The sequence below is a fragment of the Musca autumnalis genome, unplaced genomic scaffold (assembly GCF_047663935.1).
Source record: "Musca autumnalis isolate F117 unplaced genomic scaffold, ASM4766393v1 scaffold_5, whole genome shotgun sequence".
NCBI classification, from domain to species: Eukaryota; Metazoa; Arthropoda; class Insecta; order Diptera; family Muscidae; genus Musca; species Musca autumnalis.
In genome coordinates, this window is record NW_027412088.1 from 96664139 (window position 1) to 96686177 (window position 22039).

The following is a 22039-nucleotide window of genomic DNA, read 5'->3' on the forward strand; positions in this document are numbered from 1 at the left end:
TTTGTTACACTCGTAGTCTTATTGTATAATTTACGGAAAATTTCGCGAAAACCCTTTGGAATAGTTGCAGGTAGCGTAATTTTTTAACAAAATTCATTTTTTGCAAACTATATATGCAAAAAACCCCCGCAAATGCTATTTAGTTCATTTTTAAACGTTGAGTGAAACTAATAATAAAAATGCCAAGACCAAAAAATATTGTTCTTCGTGATATGTTCAGTACAAACGAATCAAATCAAACAGTGTGCAATTTACAAAATTGTGTCAACAATGTTTTAAATTGGCATTCCGCAAATTTAGAGCGACATTTGAAAATTGTGCATCCCGATTTGTATGCGAACTATATTGATCAAAAACGGGAAAACGTAAAAGAAAAAAGAGTCATCAAAGTATTATTAAAAACAGTGCGAATCCAAAAAACATTGAAACAGCATTGGTGGAACTTTTTACAAAAAAATGGACGTCCTTTACATATGGCCCAAGATAAAGCCTTCAAAGTTCTTATAGAACCTGTTTTAAGTGTACTCGGGATAACTGTAAATGAACATAACGTAATGGAACGAATTATCGCTTTCTCAAAAAATATTAAAACGGAAATCTCAAACGATCTTAAAGGGATATTATTTTCCCTTAAGATGGATGTCGCAACAAGGCTGGACTTAAGTATGCTGGGTATTAATGTTCAGTACATTAAACATGGTAAAATCGTTGTTAAAACGTTGGCTATAAAGGAGCTTAGATCAAGTCACACTTCTGAATATTTAAAAACAGTTATACTGGATGTTCTAAATTAATATGATGTTGATATACGTAATATTTTAACTATTACAACCGACAACGGATCAAATATGCTCAAAACTGTACGAATCCTGAACTGTGAAATGCAATTGTCGATAAATAATGATGCCGTGGATTTCGAAGAAGATGATATCGATTGCCGAATAGCTATTGACACAATTGAATCAATTGATTTTAACATCTCATCGAACACAATTACTAGCATTCGTTGTGGTGCTCACACTCTCCAACTGTGTGTAAACGATGTTCTGAAACAGTCGGCAGTAAAAGACAATGTCGATAAGATACGATTCGTGGTAAAAAAACTTAGAAGTAAAACGATTTTAAATTTTCTAAGAAGTGAACTCTACAAAAAACCTATCATTGATTGTGCAACACGTTGGAATTCAACATATAAAATGATTGAAAGATGCCTGGAACTGAAGGAAATTATAAATACACTAAGCAAAGATTATCCTGATTTATTTCTTGAATCTGAAGAATGGTCTTTCGCAACTGAATTCTTGGGACTATTTAAACCTATTTACAATGCTACCATTAAGTTACAAAGCGAACAGTTGTGCTATAGTGAACTATACATTATTGTTATGGATATAACATTTCAAATTGACGCTTTACCGGATAGCAACATGAAAACCCTTCTCAAGGAGTCCTTGAATATAAGAAAGGATAAACTTTTAGAAAATGAACTGTTTAACGCAGCTGTGTTCTTGGATCCACGAATCAAAGTATGCTTAACCTGCGAACAAAAACAAAGGGCGAAGAACTACATACTATCGTTATATAAACGCATGAACTCAACAGAAGGTAAGTTTGCTTAAGTAAACCAGAACAATGCCTATTTATTTATATCATTCATCTTTTATGTTTCAGAACACAATACAAGTCACCCAATATTAGAGGAAGCTCCATCACCGAGTAGACCAGATGCAGCCAAATCTTTTTCCGATTATCTGCAAATTATAGATCCTACCACAGAAATTCCGAGTTCATCTAATTTACACAATTTAGAAGCTGATTTTGCACTAAATGAAAATATAATAGCGTTTTGGAACTCTCAGAAAACCATCATCAGTGAGATTGCTAATATTGTACAGGCAATACCGTCAACCCAAGTAAGCGTGGAACGCTTATTTTCTGCTATGAAGAACATATTATCTGATCAGCGCAACCGCATGTCAGCAACAAATCTTGAACATATATTAATGGTAAAAGTTAATGGGGATTTCAATTTTGAAAGTTGAGCTTTCTCCTGTTAAATTCTATTTTCTTTAGTATGTTAATATTTTTTATATTCGTTAATTTTTTATAAAATAAATAAATGTTTTCATATATACTGGTTAAATATAAATATAGTTACTTTTGTATTTTATTTATACGATATTCACTCTTATTTTTATGGTTGCATTTTTCCTCATGCCATTCATATTTTATATTTCTTTATAAACATCACTCAGGTGTACGCAACCTATTTATAAACATCACCCAAGTGTACGCAACCTCTATTTATCGTTTAGTGTACATAATGATGTACGCTACGTGGTTTTTTAATGTACACGCAACATTTATAACGTACGTACCCAACCATTTCGGTTGGGTACGTGGTTGTTACTTTACAATGGTGGTTGCGTACCAAACATGTACGCTACGATTTTCGTTGGGTACATGTACACAAACTCTAAAATTTTTTTTAAAGTATGTGTACATGTACGGTACCTTATCGTAGTGTAACTTTTCATGCTTGGTACGCTACAAAACGTTATTGTACGGTACCTTAGTGTAAGTTTTCGAACGCTGCCCATAGCAGGAATTTCAAAAACTACCTCAATCCAGCTCTATCCGTTCACCCAAATCCAAATTGTACTAAATTTACGACCTTTAGTACTTTTCGTACACTCATAGTTCGAATTTCCAAAAACCCTTTAATACATCTTTCTTTCTCTTCATCAGTGACTCTCAGTCCAAATTTGAAGAATCCAGCTCTATCCGTTCACCCCTTATTAGTGGTTCATCCTGAATAGATTTGTACATATCACTCATTTATTCAAAGAGTGGCATAACTCAAAAGATGAGTTTTCTGAGTTAGCAATTTCTATTTTTTTCTTTTACGACTTCTATTTTGTTTTGTCTCACATTTTCATATTGATATGTCTAAAACTCAACGAGTTACAGCTCATTTCGGGTTTGGAATTATTCAAAATATGGTCCAAATAGTTATTTTAGTTTTTGTGTAATAATTTTTTAAATTTGGGAAGTCAAATTTTAATCGCCAACTTAAAACGCGTTTTTCTCGAAAATGGAATTTTTGAGATGTACCACTCTTTGACTAAATGAGCGAGGAGAATGAAAGGTCTCCGGGTGAAGTTGCGATATGCATAGTTTCGATCAATTTGGTGGACAATAGCGTTTTATACCGTTTTGATCATTATCTCAGGTCCACAAGAACTCTTTTCGATAAAAATTTCGACACGGTATGCTTAAACTGCACTTTATCAAACAGTTTTGAGCTTTTATTAGAGAGTAACAATGGACATATTATACGATGTACAAATCGATTATACGATGGACCAAATCGATTAATCCATTCAAGAGTTACCATGCCCTCCAGCCAGCCAAACAGCTAGATGGATGGACATTGCTTAATCGACTTCAAATTGTCTTATCGCATTTTTTAAACTAAAAATTCTACAGAAGTTTATTTATTTACTTTACTTTCCTTTCGGAAGCAACAAGGATGGAGGTAGAATTTCAAGAGGGACGCAGAATTTCATGTTGATCTAAAATAACATGATTGTGTATACAAGTTGTTATAGAAAATTGGTACTATTTTCCGAAGGTGGCAATCTTTAGCATGTCCACCTTTCACACTTGTGGTCCTGATTTCGAGTTTTCCACGCCTATAAAACACTTCAATGGAATATTGGGCCATATCAACAATGTGGTGTCGTATGATTTTCAGCAAGCCGTGATTCTCGCGGCAATTTGTTTAAACAACAATATAAATACACACATACATATGTGAATACATGAGTACATATTAAGATACATACATACATAACATATTTATTATTTAAAATTATGTATATTTTTAAACTTTTAAATAGTTTTGTTTCAAAGTGATATCACCCACTCCTTCTTTGTCTAATCTCACGTTTTTTATTTTTCGCATTTCCTTTGACACATACTCGTATTTATCTATATTTCAACTGGCAACAGGATATCACTCTTATATTTGACATCTGCATCTATTTGAAAGAGAACAACGTTGGCCTTATGAACTTTTCAAATGTCAGGTTGTCTGCAACAGCTGTGTCAGATTTCTTTTTGACATTTTTTGCGGTTCAGTTGGATTTGATGCAATTGTTTTGTTATTTCTTTGTGACGTAAAAATTTATATGGGAAACTATGTGGGAGTGTTACACACATACATACACACGTTGGGACAATGACGTCGATAATGAATTTGCTATGATTTGCTTGCCAAGTTATAGCAAAATTTTTGAACTGCAATTTACTACGCCAGTGGATGCAAGTCCTTAGAATGGCATGAATATGTCTAAATTGAATCTAATTGCACTATTAAAATATTAATTTCAACAAATTTAAGGCAGAATAAATATGTATGCATTTACAGAAAAATTATATTTGTTTATTAGTAATTCTACTTTTAGGCAATCTAAGTCACAAAGTTTAGATCGCATTTAATTGAACTAAGTAAAAGGAGTAGTAAACAAGACACCACTAAATGTTTATATATAACATAAGCTAATGCATAAATTGGTCATCAGTAATGAGTTTACCCTTGTAGAGACTTAGTACTAAATCGAAAGCTCAACATTAGTTTAGCATAAATGACAGTCAACTAAATAAACTACACTAGCCAGTTCTGGTACCTTCGAATAATTGTAATTTTTACAACTTTGAGACGCTAGATGTGACTTTGTTGCATCTTTAGGAAAAGTTAGTTTCGTCCAAAATAAACATGGAGAACATTGCCGGATTTTGGAAATCGGAATTGGCTTTGGATTGGACGATTTCACAGAAAGTTTAGGCAAGTCAAAATAGGCATTAAAATAGATAATATTTCTACAACGTTGAAATTTGGTGGAGATGTAGGATTTGTCGTTCAAGTAATTACTTCAAAGATCCCATGGATCACAAGTGTGGAGGGAGACTAAAGACTTAAGCTCTACGTGAATGATCCGTATATTTTTGTGGCTCCGCAAAAACTGGCCCCAATGCAAAATTGCCCTAAAGCAAAAGTGCAAAATGACCCCAAAAATGTGTACATTACAACAACACGCAATGTGGGGCAATTTTTCAAAAACTTTTGGAGTATTTTTGCACAAAAAGTTGGGGTTTAATTCCATTTCAATAAAATTGAAATGTGATCCCAAACACTAAAAATGCAAAAAATAATTTTCCGCTGATGTTTGGGGCCTTTTGTGTTTCCGATTTTTTTTTAAATGAAAATCGGATTTTACTAAAATTTATTTTTTACTTCCTATTTGTATGTAAGTCAAGCTTAATCTCATATTTGTTGTTTTCAAATTTAAAAACAACAAGTTTAAAGTGGGATGTAGTTAAAATTTATTACTTTAGGGGATGGCAGAGAAGACTAGTTTCGTTCAACGCCACATGGACTCATCAGTTATCTTAGTTCTTTGTAAACAAGGGACCCTTCCCCAATTTTATGACGACTCGAGCTCAAGAATAAGTATGACTGATGAATTCGTTTTAATGCGAATTCAACAGAAACACCTAAAAACTCTCGTAGCCGCATATGTAAACCAAAAACTATGGATTTCGTATTGGAGTGCATTAGATGTTAGTTTGTTTACAAGATAACAGAAATATTATAATAAACCAGTAAGGAAAGGATCAAAGTCGGGCGGGGCCGACTATATAATACCCTACACCACTGTGAATATGTAAAATATAAATCGGAGCTATATCCAGATCTTAACCGATTTTGATATAATTTGGCACATTTATTTCCAGACCGAATTCAGTCACACATTCCAAATATCATTGAAATCGGACTTATATATCGTGTTTGGAGCTGAAAATACACAAAATCGGCCGAAAATATATATGGGTGCTATATCCAAATCTGAACCCATTTCGATATAATTTGGCACACTTATTTCTAGACCGAATTCAGTCAAACATTCCAAATTTCATCAAAGTCGGACGTATATAGCGTGTTTGGTGCAGCAAATACGTGGAATCGGGCGAACATATATATGGGAGCTATATCCAAATCTGAACCGATTTCGATATAATTTAGCTCAATTTAAGTGGCGAAATTTCGTGGCCACTGGGAACCACATATGTAAAATTTCAGCTAGTTCAAGCAAAAAATGTGGCTAAGATCCCTAAAATACCTTAAATCGGGAGGTATCGTTATATGGGGACTATACCGAACCGTGGACCTATCTTGACAATTTTTAGTGGAGCAATTTCGCGGCCATTGAGAACCTCAAATGTAAAATTTCAGCTAGTTTGGGCAAAAAATGTGGCTAAGATCCATAAAATACTTTAAATCGGGAGGTATCGTTATATGGGGACTATACCGAACCGTGGACCTATCTTGACAATTTTTAGTGGAGCAATTTCGCGGCCATTGGGAACCTCAAATGTAAAATTTCAGCTGGTTTGGGCAACAAATGCGGCTAAGATCCTTAAAATACCTTAAATCGGGAGGTACCGTTATATGGGGGCTATACCAAAACTTGGACCGATATAGCCCATCTTCGAACATCTTCCGACGGCTAAAAAAATGGTATTCCCCAATTTTCAGCGAAATCGGTCAACAAATGCGACCTGTATGTTGCGAACGGACGGACGGACGGACGGACATGCATAAATCGACTCAGAAAGTGATTCTATGTATATCCCTAGAAGGAACTATGGGTCTATCTCGCTTCCTTTTGTATGTTACATACAAATGCACTAACACATAATACCCCTTACCACATAGTGGTGTAGGGTATAAAAACAGAACCAACCTTAAATGAAAAGAGCTTACACCTGGGAAGATTTTGCGGATTCTGAAGCTACAATGTTCATAGATAAGGAAAATCAAAAAAAAAAAAAAATCGCCGGAATCGCGGTCAAAGTTCACATTTTTAGTTTTTTTTAGGTTTTCACGATTTTGTTGGGAAATCGCAAGCCCTATTCAAAATTGAACTAAAAAATGTTGTACCAGTGAAAATTATCTACAAGATTGACCTTTATGATATTTTCGTAGGTTTTACCATTTTTATAAGGCAGCAAGAGCCGAGAACTTACCAGCCGAGCTGTTCAAAACCGGAGGAGATCCGCTGATGGTGTATGCATCAGCTAGTTAGCACCCGATGATTGAAATGTGAGAATCCTATGTCCCGTCCACAAGAAAAGAGATAGTACTGTGTGCTCTAACAGTATGGGCATAAGCCCATATTTATAAGATAGTGGAGAGATATAGTGTGCTCGACTGAATCTTATGGTCAACGAAAAAATGGGCTATACCAGTGCGACTTTAGACCTAGGAAATCCAAAATTGACCAGATATTTTGCTTGCTGCAAATACTGGAAATGATCCAAAAGATGCAGATCGGCACTTACAATCTTAGCCATCGACTGCACTCTATTTTCAAAGGCATTCCAAACCATTTCTGAATTTTGTGTTCCCGGAAATCTCATTCGGCTTTTTAAGACTATATTAACTGATATCCGTTCCTCAGTTAAAAAGGAAAACACTGATACTACCCGTGCTAATGTATGGTTCTGAAGCCTGGATACTTGTGTTTGAGAGAAAACATGCTTCGAATGTGACTATCGACGTCGTTTGATCCACGAGCTGTATCTGCTATATAACGACATCGAGATACAAAGGTTGCTTGGGCTTGGCCATGTCATAAGAATGAGCGACGATTACAGGCAGAACTGAAAGGGCAAGGCTTCGATGAAGTAAAAAAGTGGAAGGAAGGCGAAATTGAAAATTAATTAATTTGACACTTGAGGTTCCCAGTGGTCGGAAGACATTTTCTTCGAAAATGTTCAACATAGGTCAATGTTTTGGTATAGCCCCGATATAACGATACCTTACGATTTGTGTTTACGTGTTTTTATGAGGGTCTCTGTACTGACAAATTTCTGGGGCAAAGTTTTGTGGCCCCAAAGATGACTTAAACTATTTCGCCATTCAAGCCATTTCTGTGTGATAATGAGGCGAAAATCTACTACCGAAAATCGGGCTAAACTGTTTTATAGGGGTTATAACAAAACGTGGGCCTGTACCGACAAATGTGTGGTAGAAAAATACCTAAAATCCAAAATATAAAATTTCCGCCATTTCGGTGTGATAATGAAGCTAAAACCTTGAAACTATAAGGGCCATATCAAAACGTGGACCTATTCTGACGAATTTCTCGTGAAAGCTTTTGTAACTCCAAAGAAGACCTAATATTAAATTTTAGCCATTTCGTTGTAATAATATGACTTAAACATTGAAACTGCCGAAAATCGTGCTGTACCGTACTATAAGAGCTGTAATAAAACGTGGACGTGGACTAAAACAATTAAAAAAGTATCAGTCGGCTTTGCCGACAGAGATATACCCTCAGCCTATGTGGATTGAAACTGTCATCTACGGATAGATCGAATGCATATAAGGTCTTTTCAGAATTTTGTGGCCCTTTTTGGACATTTTATCTTGCCGACAAAAATGTGGATTAGAATTAAAGTTCAAAAGTGTTGCGGAGGATATACTTAAAGAAATTGAACGACTTGGTCCATTATGGTAATAGATCTTATTTTGGGAGTCATGTCCTTTCAATAGATATCGCGCCCACTGCTCGTTTAAGTGGTTCATCGTATAATTTTTGGACCAGTATGCTAGGAAGCAAGGACTTGTCCATGGAAAACATAATATTGCTGTAAACAGAACCACAACGAACAGCATCGGTATACATTTCAAAAGGATTTTCGATTAGACCCTAAACTGCACGTAGACACAAATATTCATCTTTAGTGGCCGAGGCACCCTAAGGAGAGGACCAATATAGGCCATTTTAGAAGTTAAACTAAATTTGGACAAAATATAAGGAGATCCGAAATTTGTACCAAATTGGTTGCACCGTTCAAGATATATCGTGCATACAATTTATGTGAAATTTTTTTAAATATTGGAGCGAAGTACCGGATGTATTTCCCATCTTCGAACTGAAACTAAGTTTGATCAGTTCGAGAGTTATTGTGCTTTTCAGGCACTAAATATGGTGCCATAGGTGTTTTTACACCTTTCGGGCCGTTTTCTCAAGAAGTATGGGCTTGCCCCTGAAAAAACTTTTACCATCGTAATTGTGGCAGCGAATGCAAGTTGCTTCAACAAACATCAAAGTGATTCGAGAGCAGGTCTTAAAGTGAACTTATCCGAAATTTTGTGTGAGTGAGACCGAATCGGCAGATCTGTTCGAGTGTGATCTTGCGCTCCAACCACTACACACGGTGTCATAGGGTTTTTTCACCTTTCAGGCTATTTTCTCAGCAAGTACGGACTTGCCCCTGATGAAACTTGTACCGTCGTATAGGGGGTAGTGAATAGAAGTTGCTACAACAAAAATAAAAGCAATTCGAGAGCAGGTCCTAAACAATAATTTTCCAAAATTTTGAGTCCATATTGTAACCTCATCTAAGTCTAATAGAAATTTCTCGATGCGAAAAGTATGGACCAAATCGGTTACTCCCTTCAAGAGTTATCGTGAGCACAAATGTTTCGAACTTTTGTGGGGGAGGTACCGGAAGGAGTGGACCGATATAACCCTTCTTCGAACTTAAACTAAGTTTGGACAAAATATTATGAAAGCCAAGATTTGAACCCAATCTGTTGATCCGATCGAGAGTTTTAGTGCGCTCCAGCCAGCCAGACGGACGGACATGGCTAAATCAACTCCAAATTGTCTGAAACGGATTTCGTCCAAACATACTTGGAGTTTAAAACCATTATTTCGATCAGGCACACTTTGCCCGCATGAAAGTGTATATACCCCCGTTAGCATAAATGCTGAGGGTATACAAATTGTGGGAGAAGTTTTGTGGCCCCAAAGTAGGACAAGCTACTGTTTTTCAGAAATTGCAGTATGTTAATGAAGCTAAAACCTTGAAAATGCCGAAAATCGGTCGGTTTCGTTCTATGGATGCTATATGAAAACATGGAAAAAATCTGGAGGATGCTTTTGTGGCCACAAAGAAATCTAAATACAAATTTTCAGCCATTTCATTGTGATAATAAGGCCAAAATCTACAAAATAATGAAAATCGGAGGTACCATTCTATGGGGAGAAATCAAAATGGTAAATTTTCAATATCGATCATTCTAGGATAAATATAAACTTTTATATGAAATTATAAACCTCTGTCTTAAGTATTGCGATCTGTTATATCGATTTAGAATTTTATGCTGTCTTTGGTAATATTGTAGCCCTAAACTAGTAGAACCTATCATTTGAACATACCATATAAGAAAAATTCCATCTAGGGCATCAAAATCCATGAAATCTAGAAAATTTTTCATAATTGCTGAAGTTCTGGTCAGTATCAGCTAAACTATTGGGAGTTGAACCATGCAACATTCTGCAAAAATATTCCAAATAAAGTTCTCAGCAAATTTTCTCAGAACATTCTGAAACTTTAAAATGCTTACTTCATGTCGTTTCAGCGGTATTTTGTATCATATCTTTTACAACACGCATTTCACACACAGTTCACACCATTATTTTACTCTCGCATTTCGGATTTCACTACATTATTGACATATGTATTTATTAAATGGTCGTTGCTGAAAACAACATGATAGAGGCATTTTACAAGAACGACTTGTTCTGAAGAGTTATGTATTACATTCCAGCGAATATTTATAAGAAAACAATAAGAAAAAATCAATGGTTTTGGAGATATGGCTATGAAATGTATACAAATTATGGAAATTTTTGATATTTTATAAATTTTGAGGTAATAAATGTTGTTTTTCGAGTTCACTATTTCTCCAAATATTTTATTCTTGTCCTTATCTACAAATTTGCTTCAGGGGTCAGAAGAAGATTCTCATTGGTTTCAGAGATATAGTCCCGAATTGCTTTAAAAAGTCAATATTTAACCATGTTTAGATGGGGCCATAAAATCCAGGCTGGATCTGGCACAACAAAACCCAACTAGGGTTTTTGTCCTTTGGGTCTATACTTTCAAAAAATCCCCAGCCCAAATTGGTTGCACAAGATTTCCTTAAAAATGTTGCACAGTGTTATTCCCCCATATTGTGGTGGAGGGTATAAAAATTGATTGATCATAATATATTCGATGCTAATACCCCGTTTATATATAACCGGATTTAACAAACCGACTGGGTTTTAAATGTCAATTCCATTGCTTATATTTCAAACAAATCCTTATAAAGAAGGTTAACCCTGCAGAAAGCTCTAATATAAACAGCATATAATACCACTTATGGACAAGATTTACTTTGCAGAAAATGGACACACCGCTTAGAATGTTTATAGTGCCTTCGCCGGAGTTTCGAATGCTCTTAAGTATGAAGAGCGGTCAATCTGGCAAAAGTGGATTGTACATTAGGGTTATGACTTTTTGACATTTTTTCTCACAAATGATTTCCTGTAGCAGGGATGAATGATCTTTTGCCTAATAATCGCTACGCTAACGTTTATTCTATTAAAGTATAAAAAAAGTTCACGCACAAATCGATTTTAAAAATATAATTTTTTGAAAAATTTTATGAAATGAAAAAAAAAATTTTTTTCAAAAATTATTTTTTGTTGCACGAATGAATAAATATAAGCCTACTAATAACTATAACAATGTTTATTTCATTCAAATATTGAAAAAGGTCATGCACAAACCACTTTGAAAAAATTTTAAATTTTATGTTTTTTGTTAAAAAATTATATCTTTAAATAAAAGCGTTTACGACATTTTTACGATTTTCGGAATTGAAGAAAATTAGTGAGAAATAAATGTTATGTCAGTTTAATTATCTTATGTGACTCTAAAGTTAATTTTCAATTGTATATCTGCTTACAGTGACTTCAAAAAATTTTCCATAATTTTGATAAATTCAAAATTAAAAATCATTTTGTGCGTGTGGTTTTTTCACCGAATCACCTTATAATTATGATTTTATGTAATCTTATGGCAAAACTCATCACGCTATGATACAGGGATATGAGGTTGTAAAAAAGTCATAACCCTATTGTACATAGGTATGTTCCCAGCAAAAAATCGGATCTGTTATTTTAAAGTAGTTATTTCTTTCATCTGAAAGAGTACATCTTATACTACTTTTGGAATTTTTGTTGTTGAAAACTATTGCATAGTCTTGTGGTAAATGGTTACATGCGAAACCCTTTGTTTGTTAAAGCGTTTTGCGGTGCAAACGATAGCTCGAAAACGGATTGACCGATATCGTATATTTTTGTAAAAATTTCGATTTAAAAAAATGGCCAAGCCCTTTTTTCAATTCAATTTTAATATTTTCTACAAAAACTACTGGATTTTCCTGAAACTGTCAAAGAATATACAGGTATGGCCCCCGGTTAAAATAGGCTACAAATTTAGTTTACTTTCGGAGGGGGCGGGGAACTTCCCCTATATCCTATTTTTAATATGCTATATTTACAATAATTACGAATTTATCGGTTTGGAAATTAATTTGCGAGATAACTGTGGTTGTGTCTCCCACCTTACCTACTTTTTCAGGACCCAAAGACTGAATCACGCCCACTTTTTTAAATATGTACGTTACATCTACAAAACTACTGAACCTATTTTCCTGAAATTTTCAGGTAATGTACAGGGATGGCCCCACGTGAAAATGGGATGCATATTTTCCTGAATTTCGAAGGGGCGGGGTACTTCCCTTTGCTATATTTAAAAAAAACGCCATATCTCTATGAATAAAAATCAAATGATGCCATAACCCAATTTAGGTTTTTATGGAAAGAACATTTTACCACGCCCATTTTTTTCAATTATTAATTTAATTTTTTTCTGCAAAAACTACTGAAGCGATTTTCCTGAAATTGTCAGGGAATGTAAAGGTATGGCCCCCGAAAACAGGCTACATATTTTATTGAATTTCAGAGGGCGCAGGGTACCTCGCCTATGCCATATTTAAAAAAAAAAAACGTTTTATTTGCACAAATTACGCATGTATCGGTTTAAAAATTTACGGATTATTCTACAATCTAGGTACTTATTTGAGGCCTAAAAATATATCTCCAATACTACTGAACCGATTTCCATCAAATTTGCAGCAATAGCTCAATGTTTGCCGTTGTTATGTATATTTTATAAATTTCGGAGGAGGTGGGATAGCTTCCCCACGCCTTTCTTTTAAACGCTATATGTATAAGCCAAACTTATCATTATATCGGTTTCAGCATACATTTTGGGAGGCAATGGGGTTGTGTGTTCCCTAGGTAAATATTTGGAGCCAAAATACCGGACTATGCCCACTTTTTTAAATATGATATATCTTGGAAACTGATTACCACGTCCGCTCTTTTCAATACATTATTTTTCCAAATTTCTGAACTTAATTTCATGCAATTTTTAGAAAATGTTCAGGAATGTCCCGTGGTCCAAAATGCTATATATTTGTAGACGAATTTCGGGGGACTATTGTTTTATAATCGCTATATTTACTAAATTTATGAGTGCATCGGCCCGCAAATTAATTTTCGATATATTTACAAATTTCCTTAAATGGTGAGGATCAACGGTCTATCAGCCATAAAAAAACTAAAACAGGTAAGTCTAAATAAGCGGGAGAATTCTACTTAACCATTTTTTTAACTTTTTTTTAATTTTGCCTGTTTGTGCGGAGATCATTTTTTTAATGATTTTTATTAATTTTCTCGTTTAGAGTTAAGTTTGATAATCGAAAATTCTTTGCAAGTGAAAAAGGAAAGCCAAGGTCTTTTTTTAAACTTTTATAATTAGATCGCTTTAGGATAAAGAGGGGACATGGACGATAATAAATCCTAAACAGCATCTGTTTAGGTTTGATACATTCCAACTCAACTTCCCGAGCTCAGTCGATCACGGATGCTGATTGACATCATCGTGCATCACCTCAGCAAATTCCCTCTGCGGAGACCGTAGAGTGTTGATGCTAACGAGCGGTGGTTGTTGAGTTTTCTCTCATTGGAATATTTACAGGTAGTAGTATAAATCGACTCAGATCCTCTGCGATCGCTGCAATCCTCTGCGATTGCAAGAACCTCTGCGTTCACTAGTCGACCAACCTTTGAAGCTTTAACTTGTCGTTCTAACTTAACATCTACGCATTAATACTAACCGGCCTCTGTCGCCACCCCAGATTACAAGAGATAATCTTTGTTGAACTAACAGGCCTCTGTCGCCACCCCAGATTACAAGGTAATCTTTGTTGTTGTTTGAAAAGAAATACACCAATAAACGGCAATAATTTATTATATTAAATCTGATACTGCTTTGTTTTTATTTTCTTTGGTTTCTTTTCTCTCTCCACTGATCATCAAACGATATCCTGAGCTATCGTTCAATTATTGAAAATACCTATGGATTTCCCCTCCCTCACCTAAACAGCATCAATGGACGAAAAATCCGACAAAGTCCGTAAGAGAAAAGGAAGGTTACAGAAAAAATCTGTTGATAAATTTAAAATCCTCCTCTGTTTGACATTGGACCGAAGAAGTGAGGTAGAAAATATTTATATTTGAATTTTTCAAATTCAAATATTTGTTTGTCATTAAAACTCGTTACGACGGGTCAGCAACGCGGACCGGGGTCTGCTAGTAAAATATAAATATGAGGTGTGTTGACATTGAAAACAAATTCCATCTCAAATTTTCTAAAAATATAACATATGTTTTTAGCTTATTTTTCAACTTCTAGTGGCCATAGAATAACTAGTTATTCAGTGAACGTGCCCTTTTTAAAATAATTGGTTAGTATGGGGTTTTGTAAGTAGATACCACTACCAAAGAGTACTATAAAACCCTATTATTTAGTTAGGATTTATATTGCTAGGTTGCATTTACTAGTCAGAATCAGATTTTCCATTTCAAAATTTTTCATTCTAAATTATCCAGTATCTTTCTATATCTTTATCAGAGTTGTATAAATAACCTTAATTCTGAGCCTTTTTTCCTGAATAAAATTTCCTTATTTAAATTTCTTACATTGTTATTATTTTCTGCTTCGAATACAACACCTGTATCCACCACCTCGTTTTTTTCTTATTATTTCAATTTTGTTTTCATTACCCTGCTGCACAAGATACGAGTATTAAACAAAGTTGATAGCAATTTAAATATGAACGATCAAAGGCATTGAAAGGAAAAACAATGAACAAATTGCACGTGTTTTCATTCGGAGAAGAAAAACAATGCGAAAAAACTGAAGCAGAATAACGATATCTATGGTCTTATCTTGCACACACACACATTCATACAAACATACCACGGTCTTATGTAGATAACGAAAATGGTATACATTTTCAAGAAATGTGTTAGTGTAAATTTTCAGTGTGTCTATGTATGAGGATTAAAATGAAACCACAACTACTACTACTGCTGCTGCTGTTGGTGATGAGGTCAGCTTTCATGCAACAGCTGTAAATCGAATGTTATTAAAACGAAACTTGTTTGCCACTGCCACTTTACGAGCCCCAACCGCACTGCTCATTCACTTTGTTGATAGTGAACCAACCGAAGGTAAAGAATAATATTTGCCCATTTCTTAGCCTTTTTTGCTGTTGGTTTGATTTTGGATATGTGCCACAAACACACGCACATACATACATACATATATATGTATGTACTGTAAGAGAAATGTACAATTGTTCTTTTGTATTTCTCATTGGCGATTGATATTGAATTGCATTGGCATTGGAAATTTCACTAAGAATATTCAATAAGTGTTTTCTAATTCAGAGCTTATTAGAAAAACATATGGAGATTTATTGAAAGCTAAATTTAATTGAAATATTAAAATAAAATAAAAAATAAGAAATTTTTGAAAAAAACTATGACTAATACTGATAGGTATTGGACTTTGTCTCAAGATTCGCTCTTGTAGATGAACAAACAAGTAACAACGGCGTTAAGTTAACATACATATATGGATAGTTTCTTGCGACTAATTTTTCTATCTTCTGGTAATTTCGGTCAAAAATGTGACTAAAATGTTCAAAAAATCTTAAATCAGTATATGGGGACGTTACCAAAACGTGGACCTATACTGTCTGATTTTTTGCAAAGGAGGTTTTGTACCTGTGCCCTTAGCGATTACTAAATACCAGAATTCAGTTATTCCGGTGGAATTATATGGCTAAAACTTTCAAAACACCGAAAATCGAATGTACCGTTTTGAATCAAAACTTCAATCTGTACCGAGAAATTTCTGGAGGAAATTTTTGTAACTCCAACGAAGACTAAATACCAAATTTCAGTAATCTCGGTTGAATATTGTAGCTGAAACTAATACCGAAAACAGAAAGCACTATTCTATGGGGGGCTATGTAAAAACGTATACTTATACTGGCAAATTTCAGGTGAAAATTGTTTATCTACAACGAACACTAATTTCATTCATTTCGGTGGGATATTGAGGTCACAATCTTCAAAATACCTAAAATCGGAAAGGACCCTTCCATTCTGATAATTCTCTTTTGGAATATTTTATACCCCCTTCGAAGATTTAATACCAAATTTCCTTCATATTACCGACGTGGGCCTACCTATATCTACAAATTTCTAATGGAAAGTTTTATACCCCCAATGGACACAAAAACTTATAAAATCAATCGCGTCGGTCTTACTCCGGAAAAAAATGTACCGTTGTAATAGGAACCCTGAAAACAACCTTTTTCAAATAGATTTAAAATGAATTCTCAAACTGCACTTTTTCCAAATTTTCTGTAGGGGACCCGAAGGTCGGGACCGATATAGCCATATTCCACCCTGACACATGACTGGATGAAATAATATTTGGTGCCGTCAGGGATTCTTGGAGCTTTTAGGCGATTATCTCAGGAAGTATGAACTTGTCCCAGAAAAAAAATTGTACCGTTGTAAACGATGACGCAAGGACAACCTACAGAAAATAATTTCGAAACGATCCGAGTGGAGCTCTTAAATTTCAGTTGTTCCGAGTTTTGTGTGTGAGTAAACCGATATAATCCATATTTGCACCCGATCTATATCTGGAAGGAATAATACGATGTGCAATGTTTGGACCAAATCGATTGATCTCTTCGATAGTTATCGTTCACACCATTTTACAGAAAAATTTTGAACTTTTGTGATGTAGGTAATCGAAATTTGGTTCGAATCGCTTGATCCGTTCGAGAGTTATCGTGATCACCACCCAGATAGACCGACAGACGGACGGATATGGCTAAATCGACTCCAAATGGTCTGAAACGAATTTCGTCCAAATATACTTGATGTTTAAAACCGTTATTTCGATGAGGCACATTTTCGATCGTATGAAAGTGTATATACCCTCGGCAGCCTAGAGGCTGGGGGTATAAAAATGTCTGGCTATTGCTTCTATGCCTTTCTTTAGTGATGTCAGAATGGTCGACAATATCTATACAAAAAACTATACGTCGAAATTGGCGAAAAAATTAAGTATCGATAATATCGATATTTCCATCGATGGTTTGCCAGCTCTATTCTATGAGGGCTATATGAAGACCTGGACCTATGCCTAAAAATTTCGGATGGAAAGTTGTTCATCCAAAACGAACACTAATTGCCAAATTTAAGCTTTTTAGGTTCCACATTGAAGCCACAAGCTTCAAAATACCGAAAATGGGGAGATACCGACAAAATTTCCGGCGGAAAGTTTTATACGCAAAAAAGAAGCCTAAATACCAAAGTTCAGCCATTTCGTTTAGATTTTTAGATCACAACCATCTAAATGCCGAAAATCGGGAGGTAACATTCAATGGGGTCTATATGAAATCATGAACCCATACTCATAATTCTCTTCTGAAATATTTAGTACCCACATCCAAGACTACATACCAAATTTCAGCAATTTCTGTGGGATATTAGGGCTACAGTCTTCAAAATACCGACAGTCGGGAGGTAAACTTTAATGAGGGCTATATGAAAACGTGGACCCATACCTACAAATTTCTAATGGAAATACCAAATTTCTTCCATTTCGGTTTGATAATGACGCTGAAACCGTCAAAATACCAAAAACCGGTAGGTGCACTTCTATGGGAGCAATATGAAGACGTGGACCTGTACTGATATTTCACGTATGCAATATTTTATACCATTATCGAGGACTAAAATATCGAAAATCGGGAGGGATCGTTGTACGGGGGCTATACGAAGACGTACACCTATACCGATAACTTGTTGCTGGAAAGTTTTATAAGCCCAATGAAGATTTAATGCTAAATTTCAACCATTTTGGTTGGATATTGAGGTCACAATCTTCAAAATACCGACAATCGGGATGTACCGTTCTATGGGGACTGTATGAAGACGAGGTCCTATACCGACAAATTTCTGGTGGAAAGTTGTATACCCCCAGCGAAGACTAAATACTAAATGTCAGCCATTTCGGTTTGATATTGAGGTCACAACCTTCGAAATGCCAAAAATCGTGACGTACCGCTGCCCTGCCCATGATATTAAAATTGTACAAAGAGGTTCTAATGCTTTTTTTTTAATTTTGAGGTACCTAACTCCGATAATGGCATGAGACTTATGAGCTTAGCGATTGTTAGAATATTTTAAAAAACAGCATCCCGATATACTCCAGTTTTCTTGATTAGACAGTCGTGGGATTCGCGGAGAGAGATTCATAAAGGTGAATATGTTTCGAATGTATACAACACGGAAGTATCAGAAGTCTCCCTCAAAGAACCCATGGCATGATCAAAGTGTCAAGCTGACAGTTAGGCCTCCTTTCAACAGCCCAATATTCCGAAATTCTTGCTTTATGTACATTCGGGTTATGACCTTTTGATCTTTTTTCTCAAAAATCATTTCCTGTAGCGGGAAGGAATGAACATTTTGCCTACGAATGACTAAAATAATGTTTATTCTATTTTATTAAAAAAGGTCATGCACAAACCACTTTAAAAACAATTTTTTGAAAAAATACTACAAAATGGATTTTTTTGAGAAAAATAATATTTCCTGTGTCACGAAATTAGTTCCTGTTTTCCTATTATTGACTCCAATAACTTTTATTCCATTTATATATTGAAAAAATCGCGAACAAACTACTTTTAATTTATATGATATATGAAATGTTGATAAATTTAGTGAGAAACAAAAGGATATGTCACTTTGGTTATCTCGTTGGGCGGCAAAGCGTATTTTCAGTTATATATCTGCTTATAGTGACTTCAAAAGCTTGTGCAAAAAGCTCATATAGAAAAAAATTCAAATGACTTTGTGCATGAGCTTTTTTATGGAATCACCTTATAATTAGGATTTTATCTAACCTTAGGTAAAAATTCATCAAAATATAATACATAGATACGAGGTTGTAAAAAAGTCATACCCCCTAATATACATATCATCACCATAAATGCCCGAAGCCGTATCTCCAAAAAAGTCATAATTAGTTTTTTGACTGAATCTAATACATAAGACAAACATACACGCTCTTGCAACATTTCAAGATTCTACGTTAAAAAATAACGATCCTATTCAAGAAAAGGCATTTCGGAAAATGGGATAACATTGCAGATTTTGTTGCAATGACGGATCCCAAAACCAAGCGTTTCCGCGGTTTTGGTTTCATTACTTACTCCCATTCGTATATGATAATAACCCATATACTCGCCTTCATAACATTAATATTCAATAAAACAGTTTTTCATTTTATAACGTTTTTGCTTCTCTTGTAAAATTATTATTTGTTTAGTTACGACTTTTGGCATTTATGGTGACGATATGTATGTATAACAATACTTTCAATAAAAATTAATAGCTTATTCCAAAATGTAGACAAACAAAGATATATGGACTATCGTAAATTCCCATAGCTTAAGACATAAAACCCAATATCTTAATCCAAAAACCATTCCTTAACTTGATACAAAAAAAAAACGGCACACGTAAAACTGCCATTCAATCTTTTCCATTAATTATTGAAGATATGTTTTCAATCACTTATAACACCCCAACATATTTATTTGGCGGGTGAACGGGCGGGCGCATATTAGTTGGACTACTCTTGGTAATGTATTTTTAGCACACTTGTCGCCTGCACAATATTTACCATCGCAATTTGATCGTTAACTGCGTCATTAAGAAGTCAATAGCTTTGTAAATAAGTGATTACTCGAAAGCCATTATTGTCGTCAGGTGTTGTGTTGGTGTTGTCCTTTTGTTACCTCCTTTCGTGGTTTCACACAAATGTGGTTTATTGCTAATTAGTTCTGTATAAAACCAACACAACCGCTGGCATTGATGATGGAGACACAAACACATATACCTATGGATATACATGAACGTTTATTAGTTAATGTCGCATTGTTAAATGGCATATAGACGTTATATGAGGAACAAATCGTCTAAGAAAAATTATTTAACGTATTAATGTTGCTTATGGAAATGATCAATATTTAATTATATCTTTCCTTTAAATTCACGGTCATGTAATTTTTTATTATTTCAACGTATATTGTTTGCATTTTTACCAAAATTCATGTTGATATCTTGAAAGCTCGATAAGTTAGTCCATATTTACATTAGTAGGTAATTTTGTCGGTGAGTGGGGGTGTTGGGAGGCAAAGGGTTACCATATGCCTCACCTCTCTCTCCATCAAACGGACAATTGCCGCAAGAAAAATTGCCTAATGTAAATATGGACTAAGGTCTCCTTTGCTTATCAAATGCCATAAGCCAACAAACAAATTTTGTGGAGTTTATTAAGGTCAAAATGTGAGTCGAACTTCCATGTTATGGCGTGATTAAGTTTCTGCTGAAGACCCTGTAAGGCATCTGAAAATACCGTTATATCTTTGTTAACTGTTGATTTAGCTTTTTTATGAGATGACATGTCTGCAGTCAAATCGAATGAGAATTATTTTCGTAGAGCATTTCGATCTTCTAACTCGCTTCCTTCAATGTCCTTTTCGTCCTTTATTTTAAGAACTACTATAAAAGTACCACAAGTTGACTTTTTTCAGCTTCAAAATGTTCTGTAAAAATGTTGCTCCGAAAATTTAAGGTACGATTCTCATTGACATCTAATCCATCCCTTACTGGGTCTCCAGCAGAAACTTCATCACGCCATAAAACAGAAGTTCGACTCACGGCGGATCTGTCCTTCGGGATTCTTAATATTCTGACGAAAATAATCCTCATTCAATTTGACTGAAGACATGTCATCGCATAAATAAGCTAAAACAACATTTAACAAAGATATAACGCTAATTGCAGATGCCTTACAGGGTCTTTAGCAGAAACTTCATTACACCATGAATCGGAAGCTCGACTCACGGCGAATCTGTCCTTTGGGATTCCTAATATACTTACCAAGGGCTTTCATCGCCAAAAGGAATTATCTCTGCCCGAAATGTCGGTTCACAGTGTTATCGCCCATTGTAAATAAAATGTTTCGTATGATTTACAAATTAATTTAACCAATGCCGTAGATCATACGCCTACTTTGGTGACATTTGGAGAGGAAATCATTTACTAACAAACAATAATACCAAAACTGATTTTATTTGTATCGATCCATTCACCACTCCTAGCAAACATTTGGGAGCCATCGCAGCCAACAATTTTTGCCGATGGCTCAGATATTAGATTTTTTTCGAGATTTTCTAAATTTTTTTTCGATTATTTTCCGAATGCTCTGCACATTCTCTGAAGGGAAATTTTGATTCGTTTTTTGTCCGATTAGTTTCCGAGTATTCTGCACATAATCTGAAGGGAAATTTTAATTCGTTTTTTTTCAATTAGTTTTCTAGTACTCTGCACATAATCTGGCGTTTCTGTTTCTGGCGAACAAACTTCCCAAACTTCGGATAGGAGTTGTTTTTCTACGATCAACGGCAAGGGAAATTTCTTTGTTTTGTTTGCATGCTGTAGCTTGTTTTTATAGTTATTTCGCAGCAATTAAGTGAGTAAGACGTAGCGGACCAAATTATGTACTGTGTTTCTTAAAACAAACGAAAATGGAAAGTTTGCATAGATACGTCAAATAA

The 22039-nt window shown here is 34.9% G+C and overlaps 2 protein-coding genes across 2 annotated transcripts in view; one reads left to right on the forward strand and one right to left on the reverse strand.

Moving 5' to 3' along the window:
* The window catches only part of NaCP60E (Na channel protein 60E), an 898928-nt gene that overhangs the window by 471798 nt on the left and 405091 nt on the right, over positions 1-22039 (reverse strand). The window lies entirely within an intron of this gene.
* On the forward strand, positions 1197-4849 carry LOC141406006 (uncharacterized). The gene is made up of 3 exons (XM_073990974.1): positions 1197-1605; positions 1672-1913; positions 4754-4849. The coding sequence occupies exons 1-3, from the start codon at positions 1197-1199 to the stop codon at positions 4847-4849; spliced, it is 747 nt and encodes a 248-aa protein (XP_073847075.1).

Bases quoted from the DNA above. Each gene is read 5' to 3' on its own strand.
- LOC141406006 (XM_073990974.1), top strand. From the start codon at position 1,197: ATGATTGAAAGATGCCTGGAACTGAAGGAAATTATAAATACACTAAGC. The intron at 1,606-1,671 runs GTAAGTTTGCTT...TTTATGTTTCAG, and splicing joins ACGCATGAACTCAACAGAAG to AACACAATACAAGTCACCCA. The intron at 1,914-4,753 runs GTAAGCGTGGAA...TTGCATCTTTAG, and splicing joins AGGCAATACCGTCAACCCAA to GAAAAGTTAGTTTCGTCCAA.